At 46.4% G+C, this 19530-nt stretch overlaps 1 protein-coding gene across 5 annotated transcripts in view; it reads left to right on the top strand.

Annotated features, from left to right (window-relative positions):
- Positions 1-19530, top strand: part of mmd (disintegrin and metalloproteinase domain-containing protein mind-meld) — a 206371-nt gene that overhangs the window by 152973 nt on the left and 33868 nt on the right. For all 5 annotated transcript variants that reach the window (XM_055077571.2, XM_072286332.1, XM_072286331.1 and 2 more), the window contains 2 exons: positions 1428-1530; positions 10344-10529. In XM_055077571.2, coding sequence (XP_054933546.1) covers positions 1428-1530; positions 10344-10529 — 289 coding nt within the window. The remainder of the gene's footprint in view (positions 1-1427; positions 1531-10343; positions 10530-19530) is intronic.

Genomic DNA, 19530 nt, shown 5'->3' with positions numbered 1-19530 from the left:
TTAACAATCAGAGCGATACATTTTGTGATATGCTAAGCCATGCGCAAAAATGTCAGTTCTTTTTCAGAGAGAGCCAATGATGGTTTGCTGATACATGAATCCCCTAGGGCATCAATCTGCTCGGCTTCTATTATAAGTCTAGTGAGTTCGCACTTGTTTCTACCGGTAATGATTGTTGAGAAGCCGAGCAGATTGATGCCCTAGGGGATTCATGTATCAGCAAACCATCATTGGCTCTCTCTGAAAAAGAACTGACATTTTTGCGCATGGCTTAGCATATCACAAAATGTATCGCTCTGATTGTTAATCTGTTCACGTGCCTGTGACTCATGTGGTCTGAGTGTATAAGTACGACCTGGTTTTCGACAATAAACAGTGTTGGAAGTTAGCGCTGTGTGTGTCCCTTTGTGTCTTCTCTTGTCCCGTTTTTGAATCGCGCTACCATACTCCCCTTGAATAAACTTATGTTCTCAATGGGATCAGCCAGCTCTGAACGATGGGTGATAATCGCCACATTATATTGGCCTAGCTTTACTCTTTCAGTTGTTATCATGTTCTTCATGGAAACCGCACAAGATTGACGAGGAACCAAAGAACATTGCTGCTTTCTTTCTCAAGGTCCTGCTGCCATGAAGTGCAGGCAAGCTTTTAGACACAAATTCAGTGCTTGGTGACATCTGGTTTTCCAAACCACACTGTAATGTCACTCATGCAACCACCCTGGACCTCGGCTGCTGGTCCCGACTAGCCTCAGAATGCCAGATGGCCTCGAGCTTTGCTTGTGCTCATTCGTGCCCACTCAGCTTTGTCAGTGGCTTGGGATCATTGGGACCATTGGAAATTTTTTGTTTGTTGCTGCACCAAAATGGTGCGTCAGACATCTTGTGGTCATTTCTGTATAAGGCAGACGGGGCAGTGCTCGAATCACTGTCTCACACAAGCCCTCTGAAGTAGGCACTCTGCAGCACCAACCTAGCCGTGCAACGTCACTCCTGCAGATGTCACCCTGAGGTTTATCAAACTCGCATTTTGTTTGAGCGCAAGGACCAGTGCACGTGTGAAATATCTGAGGCCTACATTATGCAGTGTCTCCCACTCCTGGTCTCCTTTTGCATCCACACCTAATTTTTTTCAGCCTTGCTCTTTGACATCGCAGCAGAGAATCCATGGTGAAGGTGACGGCTGGCTAGCACCAGCTACAGACACACCTGCAAATTATTTTTTTCATTTGCTCATGAGTGAAAAGCCTTTTCAATGTGAGGCATGTTTGCCTGCTTGCACTGGCCATTGCGCATGTCTCATGGAGCAAAATGCAATAAAATTTGAAGAGAGAAGGCTGGTTGTTGTGCATGTACAAGAATTGGAAATGTGTAACATAAGTGTGTTCGTACAAGGTCCTTTTGCTTTTCATTTGGTTTGTCTTGCAGTGGGAAGGAAGGATGCCCTGAGCACCCCTTCGCTGGTGATTGTCCTCGTGTCGGTGGTTGGTGGCGTCTTCATCTTCTTTGCCCTCCTGGCCACTTGTTACAGGCAAGAGCAGTTCACTGTAATGTGGCAGTCATTTTCTTCTCATAAGTTTCACGCTATCATTGCTAGGACTGGGAATGGAATGTAACATTGGGGTACTCAACTATGACAGTAGGTAGCTGAAAATTTCAGTGCCCTTCATGCATTAACTGTGTGTGCAAAGGCTGTGACGGCCAGTCTTCTGCCAAGCTGTTGCAGAGTCTTGTCGTGAGTAAGATAATTTTATCTTCTTGGAAGATAAGCTCACCTTGCTCTGTGACACACAGTCGCACCAACACTTTGCTGACGTCCCCACAGCAAACCTTTACTGTACAGCGACAACGCCATACATGTGCACCGACAGCAACAACAGTCACAGACAAAGTAGCACTACACATTTGCAATGCCCACACTCCTTATCTGCCATCTGCTACGTACACTCTTTGAAACTGCAGTGTAGAAAGTGTAGTTTTCGTGCTGCACTTCTGCTACAAAAAATGGCTCTGTGTAGGTGGGCAGAGCTACATTTTTTCTACAACTATTAAAAAGATGGCAACTTCCTACACTGGCTACACTCGTGTAGCCAGTGTAGGTAAAAAAGAATAGCCCTAGCAAAAGCAGCTACCAGGATGCCTTCAGGAAAGCAACACTGCTGGAGCAAAGGGTGCCATCAACTGAGTGCTTCCAAAAATTTTGTCAAGCTCAAGAAGCACTGTATCCATTCAGTTGCACACATTCTGTTAGACCGCCTGTAGTTAAAGAACAATTTCAAGGTTGTGCCACTGAGTAGTCAGTGCATTCATCCCTGCATTCTAGCATGAGGATAGTGTGCGGTGCTTGCCTGACCATGCTGAAATATAGAAATATGACAGTCTTCAATCACTGTCAGATGCACTTTTGACCATGTGTAGCACCACTGACATCTGATGTGGTACATGGATGTGATCACATCGTCTTCCAATGAGGAACTATATTTTATCTTTATTTTTCTCACTTCTCTGTGCAATTCATGGAAGCTCATTTGAGACACAGTTCTGCTTATTTTACAAGTTCTATCATCATAGTGTAACAGTTCAATTAAGCAACATGAACGTCAGAGATAAAAAATCTGGTTAATGGCAGAATTATGTAAATGTGGTGTTGCTGATGTAGCTGGCCCAATTGGCCGAACAAACGATCTCACTGGCTGGGCATTGTGGAGGTAAGCAGACACAGCCAGAGAGTATGGAGAAGAATGTTTAATGAAACACGGTTATTGATTATATACACACATTCAGTTGATGTCACAAGCTGTGACAGAGAATAGATGCTAGGGCTTCTATTCGACAACTGTCAAGTATAAGTCGAAACTGGTAAAAACTAATGACAGAACATCATCCCCACTGAAAGAAATTAAGACTAGGAGAAGACTATATATACATTTTCACAAGTGTACAAGACAATCGGATAAATGCATTGTTGTTGCCCAGAGCTGGCATGGAAGGAAGCACTGTAGTTAAACCATTAGCAGTTTAGTAAGAAGCATTCAAGATGTGAACTATTATTTTATATGTGAGAATAAAACCTTAACACTTAAACTGGAACAGTAGGGCTACTTAGTTACAAAGTAGTTAGCACTGTAATCAGAGAGCAGCCACATCTGTGAGTATGCCTTAGGGCATGCTCACAACCCCAGATGCATGTGTGCCATAGGTTGGCACACTAACTCAAAAGTATGCACTGACCATAGGTCGGCCACATAAGTGCATGCTCGCTCACACTCACCCACCAATTTTTTCGCAGGCTATGCTACTTGCTCACACTCATCTGTACTCATTCACGTTCCTGCTCATGCCCACTTATACTCACCAACACACATGCCCATTCATTGTCACTTTCCTTCACACTTGCAGGTGCCCACTCACATTCATACCTGTGTTCACTCCCACTCATTGGCATTCACTCATGTACACTGCACTTACCGACTCACTTCATATACTCACGTCCCCTCGAAATCACCGCCACTCACTGCCATACATCTCATATTCAACCACACCTGTTGTCGCTAACGCTCTCTCCCTCACTTGTGAAATGAGCGTGGCGGGAGTATGCCGACCTATGACACCGACTATTACTCAATTCATAACTATTTCACAGGCGTGAGATAGAGCGTTAGTAAGCGAGGAAGGTCATGGGTGGATGGTAACATGAATGAGAGCGAATGCCAATATGTTTGTGTGGACATGAATAAGAAGAGTAGTGAGTGCTGGTTAATGTGAGTATGAACGAAAGTCACTGATAGTGATTTTGAGTGTACATGCATGAATGTGAGTGGCTGTTGGCAAGTGTGAGTAAGTACGAAAGGGCGTGAGTAGGTGTCGGTCAGGGTGAATGGAAGTGACTGTGAATGCGAGTAAGTGTTGGTAGGTGTGAATAGAAACATGGGTGAGTGCTGACATGTATGAGTGCACATAGGCTGACTGAGTGCATAGCCTGCGAAAATATTGATGAGTGAGTGTGACAGAGTGGCTGCCGACCTATGCTCATAGCACAGGTGCATGACAAGAAGTTTTGACTATGGAGATCATGTCTTTCCTTAAATAGTGTTTAATGACAGGTGCTTATTTTGTATATTCTTGTTCTTCCCCCAAATAACTCAAATGATACACAACAGACAACCAGTACACACATGTGCAAAAAAAAAAACTTAATTATAAGTCACAACTTTTAAAGCATATATAAGAACTATGTATAAAGTATATTTATAGGGGTTCGTAGCGACCGCCGGTTTTAGGATGCACTGAGCAGTTCCCGAGCTCGAGCCTCTGCTGCGCACTTGATGCTGTCGATGCTGCTGACTCTGTGCGCACGTTCGTTATCTTCCTTACAATGGCCCCGCGGAAATAAAGGAGCCATCCTGGCGACTTAGTTTTCTGGAAGGACGGTAGAATGGTGATACGGATTGAGACACTAAACATGAACGACGTCGCGGTTACGACGTCGCATGTTGGACGGCGGCATTAGCGGCTCAACCAGGTAATTAATGGGTGATGTTCTCTCAAGAACGCGGTATGGCCTGTCGTACTCTAGAAGGAGTTTTGAAGCGAGCCCAGGTGTGCGATGTGGCACTAACAACCAGACGGGAGCGCCCGGGAGAGAAGTGGGAGTCGAGTTCTGTGCATCGTGAACAGCTTTTTGATGGTTCCGGTTGTCCGAGGTGAATCAGCGGGCCAGCTGGCGACATTCCTCGGCGTGTCTGGCGGCTTCCGAGATCGGCAGGCATTCAGATGGGTCCGACCAGTAAAGCAGAATGGTGTCGATTGTGTGCGAAGGATGATGGCCGTAAAGAAGGTAAAAGGGTGAGAATCCGGTGGTGGCCTGAGTCGCGGTGTTGTAGGCGTAGGTAGCAAACCGAAGAACTAAGTCCCAATTAGAGTGATCAGGTGAGACATACATGGCGAGCATGTCACCAAGAGTTCGATTAAAGCGTTCCATGGTACCGTTAGTCTGTGGGTGATAAGCAGTGCATTTATGATGAACAATAGTGCATTCAGCAAGCAGTTGTTCGATGACTTCAGATAAGAAGGCGCGGCCTCTGTCGCTTAAAAGTTCACATGGACCTCCATGACAAAGGAGAAAACGGCGAAGTATGAAATTGGCGACCTCCTGCGCTGCAGCATTTGGTAGAGCAGCAGTCTCCGCATAATGGGTTATGTGGTCTACCGCAACGATTATCCACCTGTTGCCGGTAGCAGTCAACGGAAGTGGCCCGTAGAGATCTATGCCCACGCGATCAAAGGGTCGGGATGAGCATTGGAAAGGCTGGAGTTCGGTGGATTTGCGCGGTGGCGCTTTGCGGCGTTGGCACTCATGACAAGAGTAGACAAACTTTCGAACAAAACTGTACATTCCCCGCCAGTAATAGCGGTGTCAAAGTCTTTCGTAGGTCTTGAAGACTCCCGCGTGGCCACACTGAGGGTCGACGTGGAACGAGGAGCAGAGCTCTGATTGCAAGATTCTCGGAATGACGAGTAATCAGCTGCGTTCCTCTGGGGCATAGTCGCGTCGATATAGTAGCTGGTCTCGAATTGTAAAATGAGGAACTTGGCGCTGAAGCATACGTGATGCTGGAACCTTCGACGTATCTGAGAGAAGGTTGAGCAGAGATGCAGTCCAGGGATCATTACACTGTGCAGCAGCGATAGTGTCAATGTCCAGAGAGGATAACGTGCACTCGCAGGAGGAGTCGTGACTGGCCTTTGGGGGAAGCGGTGATCGGGATAGCGCGTCAGCGTCGGAGTGCTTTTGTCCGGAACGGTAAACCACGCGGATGTCATATTTTGGATTCGCAATGCCCAGCGGGCAAGGCGGCCCGGTGGATCTTTGAGTGTTGACAGCCAACATAGTGCGTGGTGGTCGGTCACTACGTCAAACGATCGGCCGTATAAATATGGGCGAAACTTGCTAAGCGCCTACACAATGGCCAAACACTCCTTTTCTGTAACGCTGTAATTGGTCTCCGCCTTGGTTAACGGGCGACTCGCGTATGCGACGACGTATTCTGTGTCGCCAGGTTGACGCTGTGCCAACACAGCGCCAAGGCCTACATGGCTTGCATCTGTATGGATTTCAGTTGGCGCTTGAGGGTCAAAATGGCGAAGAATGGGTGGTGTCGTGAGAAGACGGCGCAAGGTTGTGAAGGTGTCGTCACACGCTGGAGACTATGATGAGAGATCTCTAGCGCCACCAAGGAGCTGCGTGAGAGGCGATATAATTGACGCAAAATTTCGACCGAATCGCCGGAAGTAAGAGCAGAGGCCGATAAAACTGCGTAGCTCCTTCATAGTGGTAGGTTTGGGGAATGCAGTAACAGCACGTAGCTTCTCGGGATCCGGGCGAATGCCCTCCTTTGACACCACATGGCCTAAAATCATGAGCTGACAAACAGCAAATCGACACTTCTTCAGGTTAAGTTGCAACCCGGCGTTGGTCAAGCAAGTGAGTACGTGCTGGAGGCTGAGCAGATGTGTTGCGAAATCAGGGGCGAACACCACAATGTCGTCAAGATAGCAAAGACAGATTTTCCATTTGAGGCCACGCAGAACATTATCCATTATTCTTTCGAATGTAGCAGGTGCGTTGCAAAGTCCAAAAGGCATGACGGTGAATTCATACAAGCCGTCTGGTGTAACAAAGGCAGTTTTTGGGCGATCGGACTCTGCCATTGGAACCAGCCAGTAGCCTGACTGCAAATCCAGCGAAGAAAAGAACTCGGCTCCCTGCAAACAGTTCAGAGCATCATCAATGCGTGGTAATGGGTAGACATCCTTCAGCGTGATCTTGTTCAACCATCGAAACTCAACACAGAAGCGGATGGAACCGTCTTTTTTTGTGACGAGGACCACGAGAGAGGCCCATTGGCTTTGGGAACGTTGAATGACGCCTCAATGGAGCATGTCATCGACCTGGTCTGCAATGACGCGACGTTCCATAGCGGACATGCGATATGGTCTTTGTCACAGCGATGAGTGAGAGCCAGTGTTGATGTAATGCTCGACCGTCGATGCACGGCCAAGAGATGGTTGCGCAACATCGAAAGAACGGCGGAAGTGCTGAAGGATTGCGAGAAGTTGAGATCGCTGCAAATGCGTCAGATCTTCGGCGATAAATGGGTTGAACACACCAGTCCATGTTGAGTCGGGTAGGGTGAGGGCACTCAGTTCATGGACGGCAGTAGGAGGCACTTCGTCAAGGATGGAGGCAATTTGTGTTGAATCGACTGACTCGACGTAACCAAGGCATTCGCAGCGGAGCAGTGATAGCGGCGATGAAAGATGATTGTAAATGGGCATAGTGCTGACACCGGCAGCAAGGTCAAGAGCTGCAAAGGGCAAAGGAAGTGCTTTTCGGGTAACAAAGCGATGAGAGGGCATGAAGAGGACCTTTCCATTGGATATGGTACTACAGAAGAGTGGTACGAATACTGAAGAGCACGGGGGAATATAGGTGTCTTCTTTCACGACAATTTTAGCGGCAGGTTGAGCATCGACGGAGGCCAGGTCACCAAGGTGGAAAAGTTCAATCTCAGCCCGAGGGCAATTGATGATGGCATTGTGGCATAAAAGAAAATCCCATCCTAGAATAACGGCGTGGGAGCACGATGAAAGAACTATGAATTCAATCGTGTACAAAGCGTCCTGTATGGTCACACGGGCAGTACAAGCAGCGGTAGGGCAAATGGGTTGAGCACTCACTGTTCTGAGTGACAATCCAGACAGAGACGTCGTCACTTTACGAAGCGAACGGCAAAACTTGGCATACATAACTGAAATAGCGGCACCGGTATCGACGAGGGCGACTGTAGCGACATCTTCGATAAACACATCAATGACATTGGCAGGTAAATGAGGAGGACTTCAGCATGTCGACACTTGCGCAGTTCTTGCCTCAGAAACTGCGTCGTCTAGTTTCCCTCTTCGTTAGAGACGGGTCGTCGACGCATAGGGGAAAGCTATCGGCGATGTGGGGAGGGTGACCGGAGGCGTTCGAAGCGAGGACAGCGATCAGTCTGGGAGCGAGCTGGTGATGGGTCGAAGGGTCCGTAAGGTGCATTTGGATCAGGCGGCACATAGGGCGCTCGGCGATCGTCATCGAACGCCTGTGATCGGCGGCGGCAGAACCTTGCGACATGACCGGGATACCTACATGTGAAGCATATAGGGCGATTGTCCAGTGTACGCCACGGTTTAGCGACGGCAGTGGTGATCCAGGGGACGGGAGGGGCAGGGCGGTGCACAGGCTGCTGGAAGCGACGCACGGGCACAGTGCGAGGGGCCATTGCAGCAACCGTAGCATAAGTGACTGGTGTAGCCACGACATCCTGCTGGTGAACAGCCGGCAGCGCTTCTGCGACTTCTTCATAGATCATGTTACAGAGATGAGACGGCAAAGTGCTAGCAGACTCCTGAGTGATGGACACCAGAGATAGCTGTCGTGCGACTTTTTCGCGGATGAAATCCTTGATTTGTGTTATCAGGGAGGCTTGCTCTGGGCCGGAGGTTAGGCTGCAGAGTGACGCCGCATTTGGTGTGGGATGTCACCTTGTCAGAGCTTGCTGCTTACGTAATTCATCATAGCTCTGGCACAAGCTGATGACGTCGCCAACAGTGCGCGGGTCCTTGGCCAGAAGCATCTGGAAAGCGTCATCATCGATTCCCTTCATGACATGTTTGATCTCTTCCACTTCCGTCATGGCAGCGTTCACGCGCCTGCACAAATCTAGAACGTCTTCTATATAACTGGTGAATGTCTCACCTGTGTCCTGTGTGCGTGTACGCAAACGCTGCTCAGCTCGAAGTTTCCTGACGGCGGGTCGGTCAAATACTTCTGTAATCGACGTCTTGGACGCCGACCACGTTCGGATATCTCGCTCATGATTTCTGAACCAGAGACTGGCCACGCCCGCTAGGTAGAATGATACATAAGCCAGTTTGTCCGAGTCATTCCATTTGTTGTGAATGCTCACCCGTTCGTAGGACGACAGCCACTCTTCAATGTCGTTGTCGTGGGTTCTGCTGAAGATAGGAGGCTCCCGCTGGCAAACGGTGCCAGCGCAAAGGACGGGTGGCGATGGAAGAGTCTGCTGGTCAGCGTCCGGCATGGCAGAGGGTAACGTCCGAGAACGGAGTTGCAGGATGGTAGAGTGGAACGTTACTCCGCACGGCTCCACCACTTATAAAGGATATTTATTGGGGTTCATAGCGACCGCCGGTTCTAGGATGCACCGAGCAGTTCCCGAGCTCGAGCCTCTGCTGCGCGCTTGATGCTGCCGATGCTGCTGGCTGTGCACACATTCGTTATCTTCGTTACATATGTAGTGTAGTCCTTGAACTTTGCTTTTGGCTTCTAGCAACACTTAGAACGTTTACACTTGGGAGAGTATGCTTGGGGAGCTTTCTGACATTGGTCCCAACCATCCCCTTGAGCTGTACTGTATCATTCAGATTCATCATGTAGGAGTTGCGGCAGAGAAATATTGTTGTTGACTGGGTACTGAGATAAAGCTCATATTATAGGAGGACATTCCAATTTAGCGAAGTGAATGTATGTTGCCTTAATACCCTGTTAAACCTATCAATCTGCCCATTAGCTTGAGGGTAGCAGACTGATGAACACAACTGCTGAATGCCTTTTTCTGAAAGAGAAATTTCAAAGTGCTTTGGCTTGAACAGTGGATTATCGTCCATCACGGGATCATCAAGAAAACTTTTACTGCTTACATACAGAGCCGTAAGAAATTCTGTGGCATATTTTGGCATTACTGAATAAACAAAACGGATGCCAGGCCAGTTTGAGCAGTAGGCTGTGATCCAGGAGTTTGCAGGAAAAGCAGTGGGGGAATGGTTGTGCAAGCAAGGCTGTGAGAGCAGCAGACAAGATCATAGCGGAATGCGGCAGCAGAGGTGAGGAGTAGATGTAATGACAATAATGGAATGTCTTAAGCCAGGGCACAGCTGACAGAGAAAATGCATAGAGTGCCAGGCAGTTGCAGTAGGAAGTAGTTGATGAGCGACTTACATGTCTGTTTCACATTTCTGCTCTTCATCCTTGTCACCAATGTGGTGTCACTGCCACAGCTGGCAAGGAGGTCCAAACTGTTGAACAAGAACACTGCTGGTCAGGTAATGCAGAGGCAAGCAGACGCTGCTGAAGAGTGAGGAGAAGAATGTTTAATGGAAAGCAGTTATTGATTATAAACATTTGGATGCCATCACAGGGAGATAGGGTGCCACACAACTGTTACATCGAAATTAAAAATGGTGAAACCTTGTAACACAACAATCAACTGCACTCTACAGGCGGAGTACCATGCCCAAGCTAGAGCAGGCCCCAGGGGCACCCAAGAAAGGCTCAGCCCGACACAAGGCACCAGTGGCTGCGCCAGGTGCCAAGAAAGAACACGAGGATGCTCTTCCTCCTGGCCACCATGCCTCGACCACCCTCGACAGCCGCATCATCACCTTCGGGAGCATGCCTTCCTACAGGTACTGGCCAAGCAGGTGGCACCTCATTTGCCCTGTTTGTTTTGTCCCTGCTCTGTTCCGTGGTGTCCACCAGCATCGCAATTTTGAGGGCACCTGCACATTCATCATAAAAGAAGGCCGCTGACTTGCACCAATTGACGTGTTCACTCTCTCCCATGGGTTTCAGTCATTCCCTCTTGAAACACTTCATACAACATTTGCTGGTGATACGACTTCAGGTCTGTAGCCCTAGCTTAAGGTGTAACAATAACTGAGACAGGTTTTCAGGTGTCTTTCTTTTCCCCCACAGGCTTTTGCATTTTGCACAATTGTCACACATAGAATGTGACCCAGCTGAATGGCATATATTTTCGGACAGGATTCTAGTGAAAATTTTAATATGGATTGGTATTAGTCTAGTAAATAGTAAGTATTTGATGTAATGTAGACTGCTTATAACGTAAGTCACCTGAATTGCAAATATCCACACTATAAGCGGTATTGCACTATAATGTGGTACCGCTTATAGTGCAGATATCATGCGAACTGAAATATTTTTCAAAGGCTGCACGCATGCAAGACATGTAGACCAAGCAGCTGCGTGCATCCAAGAATTGAAATGTGCAGGATGTTTGCATCCATCTAATCGTACAAACGTTAAGACTCCAAGGACCTGCAGCTCTGCCACCAACTCCACAGAACCACTGGAGAATGGTAATTAAAATTTTGTACACTTGATCCGTGTGCACGCGCAATGTCAAAAACATAATGATCATGAACCAAGCTGCTGTCATTCGAGTGTTGCCCATGCAATTGCTACCAGGTGATTCCACGAGAGATCAACACAGGTCAAAAATTTCATATTTTAGATTTCATTGAATATTTTATATTTTATGTGCATATCACTAGGTAGCACTAAAGTGAACGTGGCTTCCTTGCCAAATGAATATTTTAGAAGGAAAAAAATAACGAGATTCTTCAGTGTGGAGGTGCCTATTCAATGCACGAGGCATTTTCACAAATTCACAACGATGTGAAATACAATTTGTTACAGCTACAAAGAATACATTCTTGTGTGTAAAACCTAGATGTAAAGAAGGGTCAGCCAGCACTGTTTTAGGCTTCCGTGCAAGACGGAAGTGTTTTAGAAAAATTCCTTATATTTGCTACAATCTTCAAAAGTTGCTATATTTACGATTTTTTATCAACTAAACCAATACATGTAGCCTTTTAAAATTTGCTGGACTGCGAGACCTTAACATATTCAACAATTATGCTGGATATTCTTGCTGTATCACAAATTATCATTTCTACAATTCGCCTCAAACTTGAAGTTTTGACAAAAATAAGCACTATTTAAAAATCAAAATAAAACCATCATAAATTTTTCTCAAAATCTCGTAAACAACTGTTCACAGGCACGTAAAAAAGAATATTAAAGAGCATGTTGCATTATTTTGTTTGTAATCACAATACAGGTGGTAGAAATGAGAGCTTTGCCAGAATGCAGCAAGGTGCTAAGAAAAAGAACATCGGGGTAAAAAGAGCGTGCATAAGGCTTTGACTTACCTAAACTTGACCGTAATTGCGACGTACAGGCAGTTTTGGTAAACTGGAATTATTATTTCAACCACACCCTTATAAAATGTCTGAATTTCCGACATAAATTCGTGGAGTCATGCCTCTCCTCGGCCATCATTGGCGCCCATATTCAGTTCATGCTTTCAGATGCGGCTGCTGTAAAAATCGTCTCTTTTGATCGAGTTGGTAGAGTGTAGAAGAATGGGAAGTGAATCCACGGGAAGCGATGAATTCTTACCGGAAGAAGACGAACTGGGAGGTAGAAAGAAGTGCCTACATCCACTTGAAACTTTGCCTCACGTTCATCAGCAGAAGTCGGATTCGCGACTAAGGAACTCTCGCCCGGTGCTAAAGCAAATTCGACTCGGTGGCACTGCAAGGTCCAAGTCTCACTTTGTAAAGTGCAAGCGCCATTTGGACCCCTCAGGTACCAAATGCGGCATGTGCACCGAATGGTTCACCAACTTTATAGAAGCCTATGACATGTGGTCTTCGTATCAAGAGTGAATGCACTTGTTGACTCTGCTGCCAAGCCAACTGGATTGCCGAAAAGTTCAAGCTCTCATTCCAAATTTGTCATCCTACATGATATACAAATCCTGACATTGTGTGAGAAACTTGGAATATGGTTAGCACCAGACACGCCTGCGAGAACACGATTGAACCCAACAGACGTCCAGACCGCTGTGGAATATTATACCAAAGACGAGCATGGATGTTCTCGGCAGAGTCCCAACAAAACATATGTAGTATCTGTTTCGATTGATGGAAACGAACAGTATGCTGCCAAGAGGTTCATGACCCGCTCGGTACAGGAGACATATCGTTTCTTTAAGGAAGCCAATCTGGATACATCTATTGGGCTCTCAATGTTTTATTCTCTCCGGCCGAAATGGGTTCTTCTTGCTCCACAACAAGAAGTGTACCTTTGCATGTATTGCGCTAACGCCACACAGTGTGTTTCCGCGCTAGAAGAGCTCACTGAAGGTGCCTACACAATTACCCACCTCAAAGAACTATGTCTTTGCACCTCGCCCACGACCGATTATTTCCTGGGCGATTGTGATTATTGTGCAAATGAGGATGCTTTAACTACTACAACTTTGGGAATCCCTGACGAGACAGAGGTAAACAATGCGGTGTGGGAAAATGGCGACCTCGTCAAAAAGACAGCACAGGCTGTCTCTACCTTTCTGTCTCTACCTGTCACTACCTTTCTCCAGGAGCTCGGTGTATGGCTTGTCAAGTGGATCACCCATTATTATATAAGGGGCATTCAAGCATCAACAATACACCACGCCAAACGGAATCAACAGCACGGATCCCGTGCCTTTGACTTTGCATAGAATTGGACAGCTGTTGTACCGAACGACGTACAATCATACCATTGGCACAAAAAAACAGGTCTCACTATTTACGTGTGTCGTCACGAGTAGAAAATCCATTCAATGTTTTGCTGTCATCAGTGATGATGTATGTCATGATGCTGCACATGCTTGCTTTGCACTGGAAAAAAATCTACGAGTGCATGAAGGAAGAACTTCACCTTGACAAACATGTTACATACGTGTCTGACGGCACCAGTAGCCATTTAAAAAACAAGTATCAGCTTTACCAGCTGTTACAGAAGGAGCACGCGTCAACAAAGTGGCTTTTTTTGGCCACAGGATATGGCAAAAACGCTTGCGATGGTGTTAGTGGCTTAGTAAAGCACCAAGCCTCGCTGTACAATCTCAGAGCAGACAGCACTACAGTCATTAGGTCAGCCTCTGAAATGGTGGCGCAGATGACCGCAACGCTGAAAAACGTAAAACTGCTCTATGCAGATGTGGACGAAGTAGAGAACTTTCGCCGCCTCAAAAAGAACTAGTGGAAATTTTTACCACGTGTTCCAGGCATACGGTCATGGCACATTTGGTTAGGCGAGCCAGACGCCACCAATTTCGATCACGTTGTATTAGTGTCTCGCACTGCTGCAAGTAATTGTAAGAGGATCAAGCTTTTCTGAGCGTATACATCGGCTATGCTCGAAGTTCCTTGTGCCCTCTCCCTGCTTCTATGCGGCATATGCGGATCATCAATAAGTGTACACTGACAGGTCTGTAAGTCAACAGGCAAGCAACTGTGCCACTGCGTATTGGATTCGCTCCATTAGAACTGCATGATCTGGCCCTCTGGATCAGTTGGCCCTATAGAAAAATGCGGAAAGAGCTGCCAGTACTGCAGCGCTTTGTTAGCTTAGGACATGTTCTCAGCACGCTATCATCGTTTAGCATTCGTCAGTGGTGCTTCAACAACTATCCCATACATTGTATTCCAGCAAGTTTGGCCGAGAGTTCATCTGGTCCTGCGAATACTTCAGTGAAGAAATAAATGCTCTACTTGAGGCTTTGCACAGAAGGCAATCTCCTCAAGAGTTCACGGAACAGGTAATGTTTTGCAAAAGACCCAAGTATCTGACAGAGGAAGTCTCGTGCTTCTTTCCAGCTTTTCTAAGAAACTGTGAACTTTCCGAGAAGTGGTGATCCTTAGGGACTGTGAACTTTTGATTGTATAGTTTTCTAACAGTTCCTTTTTTTCTTTTTATTCAGAGGCGGTAAAATAAGCAATCGCTGAAACTATCTGCCAGCTAACCCTGCCTTAACCAACACCATTGCCACTCCTGCCACCGCCTCTTAGGTTGTATAATGTCGTTCATGTAATGACCAGTACGACATTTTTAGAGGCATTTACCTCCCGTACATTCTGTTACCTGTGTACATTCATAAAAAGTTAACTGTTAATTCTGTAGCACACAAAGAAATACAAACCTACATTAACAGAAGGCACAAATTATCTACGCTGCAAGGCACACGCACTTGCTGTTAAATAAAATGAGCCACCTAATGGTTATGTTGATGCTTCTTTATTCCCATTCAAGTGAATAAGTAGTGTGCTCAACGCACTTTTATGCAGAAGTATTAATTATAAGGTCAACACTGGCTTTACGTCGCAATAACGGTCAAGTTTAGGCAAGTCAGAGCCTTATGCACGCTCTTTTTACCCCGGTGTCCCTTTTTCTTAGCACCTTGCTGGATTCTGGCAAAGCTCTCAATTCTATCACCTGTATTGTGATTACAAACAAAATAATGCAACATGTCTTTTTTAATATTCTTATTCACGTGCCTGTGAACAGTTGGTTACGAGATTTTGAGAAAAACTTTAGATGGTTTTTTTTTTTATTTTGATTTTTAATAGCGTTGATTTTTGTCAAAACTTCAACTTTGAGGAGAATTGTAGAAATGGTAATTTGTGATACAGCAAGAATATTCACCACAATTGTTGAATGGGTTAAGGTCTAGCAGTCCAGCAAATTTCAAAAGGCTACATGTATTGGTTTAGTTGATAAAAAATTGTGAATATAGCAACTTTTGAAGATTGTAGCAAATTAAGGAATTTTTCTAAAACACTTCCGTTTTGCACGGAAGCCTGAAACAGTGCTGGCTGACCCTTCTTTACGTCTAGGTTTTACACACAAGAATGTATTCTTTGTAGCTGTAACATGTTGTATTTCACATCGTTGTGAATTCGTGAAAATGCCTTGTACCTTAAATAGGCACCTCCAGACTGAAGAATTCGGTTATTTTTTCCTCCTAAGATATTCATTTGGAAAAGAAGCCACGTTCACTTTAGTGCTACCGAGCAATATCCGCATGAAATATAAAATATGAAATTTTTGACCCGTGTTGATCTCCCGTGGAATCACCCTACCCTCTTTTTTGTTGTCAAGGCCTTTGCTCTCCACGTGCTGTACAGCCACAGCGGAGCGTTTCGTTGACTCGGCATTAAACGTGCCACAGCTTTGGTTGCCAACTCTCGGCGAGACAGTGCTGGTTAGGCTGCAGTCTTGCACTATACGTGGTTATGTTATAGCTTATAAGTGCTCTGAACTGCATAATACTTCACTAGTATGATACAGTCGAATCTCGATCATTCGAACTCGAAGGGGCCCGAAAATTTGTTCGAATGAAAAGAAGTTCGAATTAAAAAAAAGGACTTGTTCTTGAAGTATTTGTGCACTAAAGCACTAACGGTGTGAGTCGTGAAATATCACGGCGCACAAGCACACAGCGAACAAGGACCACGAAACTGCCCACACCAACAAACACTCGCTTCTCTCCCTGATAACGGCAGAAGACGAAACTTCAGGGAGAGGGCTAAGTTGGTGCCAGGCCGATGCGGAGGCGGGTGCGTGTGGAGGCCGTTGAAGGCAAGGGAGTTATGAGGGAGTTGAGAGGGAGAGCTAGGGGAGTGTAGTTGCGAGGAAGGGCGGGAGGGAAGTGGATTTGCTTTCCTGTCAGCTTGATAGATGGCGCTAATTACCTCTGCCACCTAAGACTGCCATCAAAGCAGCGGAGTTGCTGAGGCAGGACTGGGCCTTCAACGCTGCTTCCCTCTGCGTGCTGACGCACTTTTTCCTTCGTCTGCTGACAGATTGGCACTGTGTCTACGTTCTTCGTCCTGCATTCTTAGCTTGAGTCATGTCTTACCAAGATGACGAAGTTGTTGCCGCTGATCATAAACATGTTGGTATGCTCCCTTCTGTTACAGCGTCGATGTGTTAAAAAATGCAAGGAGAATGAGATACTGGGTGTTGCCTTCGCGTCCTTCTATTCAGGGTCTGTCTTTTCATACAGAATTGGATATGGTGCACTGTCTCAAACAACCTTTCCACTGGGATGTCTCAGTTTAGACTCATCACTGTAAGACAACAAGCGTGAACGAGACCAAAACAAGCATGAGCAAGAGCTGACGCGAGCAGACGATAGTGCGAAACAAGTGGTCCAGCTGAACCAGATGCCAGTACGAATAGAGTGGTTGGGTGGGTCCGCATGACACCAGTTTCTCGCGCGTGCGTCACTGTAGGGGCCGCTCTCATTGGTCTCCTCCGCTCGGGGTGAGCCTGCCATGTGACTCAAGCCGTACTACCAGCGTTAATGAACTTTGGGACTTCGCGTAACTGACCTTTGGACTTTGTTTCTTTTCGTTGTTTTGTTACTTTTGTTTAATAAGTGTCCTTTTGTGTTTCGCTCTCTTATATTTGTAGCATCGGGACAATGCTCTTTAAGAGGAGGGTAATGACACGTGTACTTCTTTATCTTTATCGGGCGACCACTTCTCACCGCCTAACAAATGTAATTGCATAGCGCAGGACGTGCCTCCATGTAAAAGAAGTTTCTGGAATGTTATTGATGGTTCCGTCTACTGTCTGTCACCGCAACTTGTGTAATCTGATTGCATGTATGCACGACGCGAATAGTGTAGAACTTTGTGGAATACACGCGGGTCGCAGCGGTTACTCTGGAACATTGGACGACTGATCTATAAAAGCCAACGCGCTTGACCCACTGATCAGATTTTGGACGATCGCCGACCGTGTTCGCCGCTATCATTGTGCTATAAGTGTAGCCTGTTTTTGTGGGCACAGGTTTGCCCAATAAAAGTTTTGTCTTTCACAGTATTGCTACTGGGTTCTTCAACGTCACCACCACGTGACAATATCAAACCTTCTGTCATCATCTGAAAGTAATCTTCTCTTACTCACCGAAACGTGGCTTTTTGATGATGTTTCTGACGCAGAAATCCTCACCGACTTTCCTAATTTTGCTGTGTTCCGCAAAGATAGGCAGTGGTCCAGAGGGGGAGGTGTTCTTGCTGTGAATAAGCAGCTATCCTGCTCCGTGATTGACGTAGCATCTGAACTAGAAATTCTATGGCTAAAATTCAATGTTAATCCAGAGCTGCTACTTCTTGGTGTATGTGATCGCCCCCTAACAGTCCTGCTGATTTTCCTTTCAAACTTAACAATAGCCTGGTCCACTTAGCGAAAAAGTACTTGAATGCATGTATCTTGCTCTTCGGAAATTTCGACTATCCAAACATTGACTGGTCTTCTGCGCAACAACGTTCAAACCAAGCAGGTGCTAAGGAATTCCTTGACGTTTGCCTTAACTTTAACTTAACGCAATTTGAAACTAAACCAATACATGTAACACAGGCTACTGAGAACATTTTAGATCTTATATTAACCACTCATCCAGAAAGTCTGTCAACCATTAACCACCTCCGCGAAATTAGTGATCATAAAGTAATCCATGCCACCTTCACCTTTATTCCCAGCTTACGCCATTCGCACAAAAACGTCATCCGCGATATTGTACAGGCACAAGAATGAAGATATGCGTCTTCATTCAACGAGAATGCGATGCCCATCGGTTGCCACGAGCTCGAGGCTGCAAGTACAGCCTCGTTCCATCCATGCCCACTTGACCACACCACTGACCAATCAGCACCAGCGATCTTCCTTATTCAGGCAGTGTACGGCAAGAATTTGCCAACGTCGGTTTTCCTGCTGTCTGCTCTGTTTCTCGACCTGATGCCAGACTGGTGCTGACAGCTGTGCCTCACAGCAGCCCTTATTCTTCATCTAGATACCGCAATTGTACTGAGTGGAGAACTCCGGACGGCAAGCCAATCTGTTTTCAATTCCACCAAATTAGCCATGTAGCTCGTCACTGCCACACCCCCTGGACGTCCCCGTATTGAAGCTACCTTTCCCCTCTACTTGCCCATATGCCAATCCTCACCGCTACTCGCCTCACTGTATGTCCCCTACCTCTGACGTTCCTGTTGACGACACTTGTCTCACTTGCTCACCGTCACCTTAGTGCCGTCGGTCACCATCGACCCACCCACTGTGCTATTCATCACCGACCAATTATGGACCCTCCCGGACAGAAAACTAGACCATGCAGCTCCTGGAGGTAGTGCTGCATTATTTTCATCACGGTTATATCCTCCATTGATGCTCCCAATGAACCTGAACTTACTTTACGTTCATGTTGAAGGTGTCCCTTTGACAGCGTTAATTGATACTGCAGTCCAGGTGTCCTTAATGAGTGCTAATCTCCATCGTTGACTGAAGAAGGTTCTCACGCCTGCTACTACATGAGCCGTACGTGTCGGCGATGGCGGCGCTGTTGCTGTCACTGCAATGTGTACTGCCTGTATAAGCATCGCTGGCCGTCACATTCCAGTTCTTTTTACAATGCTGACCAATTATCCACATGAGCTTATCCTTGGACTAGACATTCTTGTGGCGCATTCCGTTGTGATCAACTGTTCGCCGGTACCCTTTGCCTCAAACTTCCTCTTCTCCCGCATATTCGTGCTGAACTCCTGAACAACTTTAGTCCAACCGACTTTGTTCACTTTGTGTGCCTTGACTTTTGTCGATTTGCTAACATCTTTCCCTGTGCCAGATGGTGGTAACATCAAAACATGTGTTCCTCATGTCCTTTTGATGTGCAATATCACTGTACCCCACTCTGTCGTAACCGTTGCCAATAACCGGACATGCCTCCCCATCATCAATTTTGGCCTGACAAAGCAAGTTCTACCC

Source organism: Dermacentor andersoni, chromosome 2 (genome assembly GCF_023375885.2).
Source record: "Dermacentor andersoni chromosome 2, qqDerAnde1_hic_scaffold, whole genome shotgun sequence".
Classification (NCBI taxonomy): Eukaryota; Metazoa; Arthropoda; class Arachnida; order Ixodida; family Ixodidae; genus Dermacentor; species Dermacentor andersoni.
This window is presented reverse-complemented; position numbering and strand designations above follow the sequence as displayed.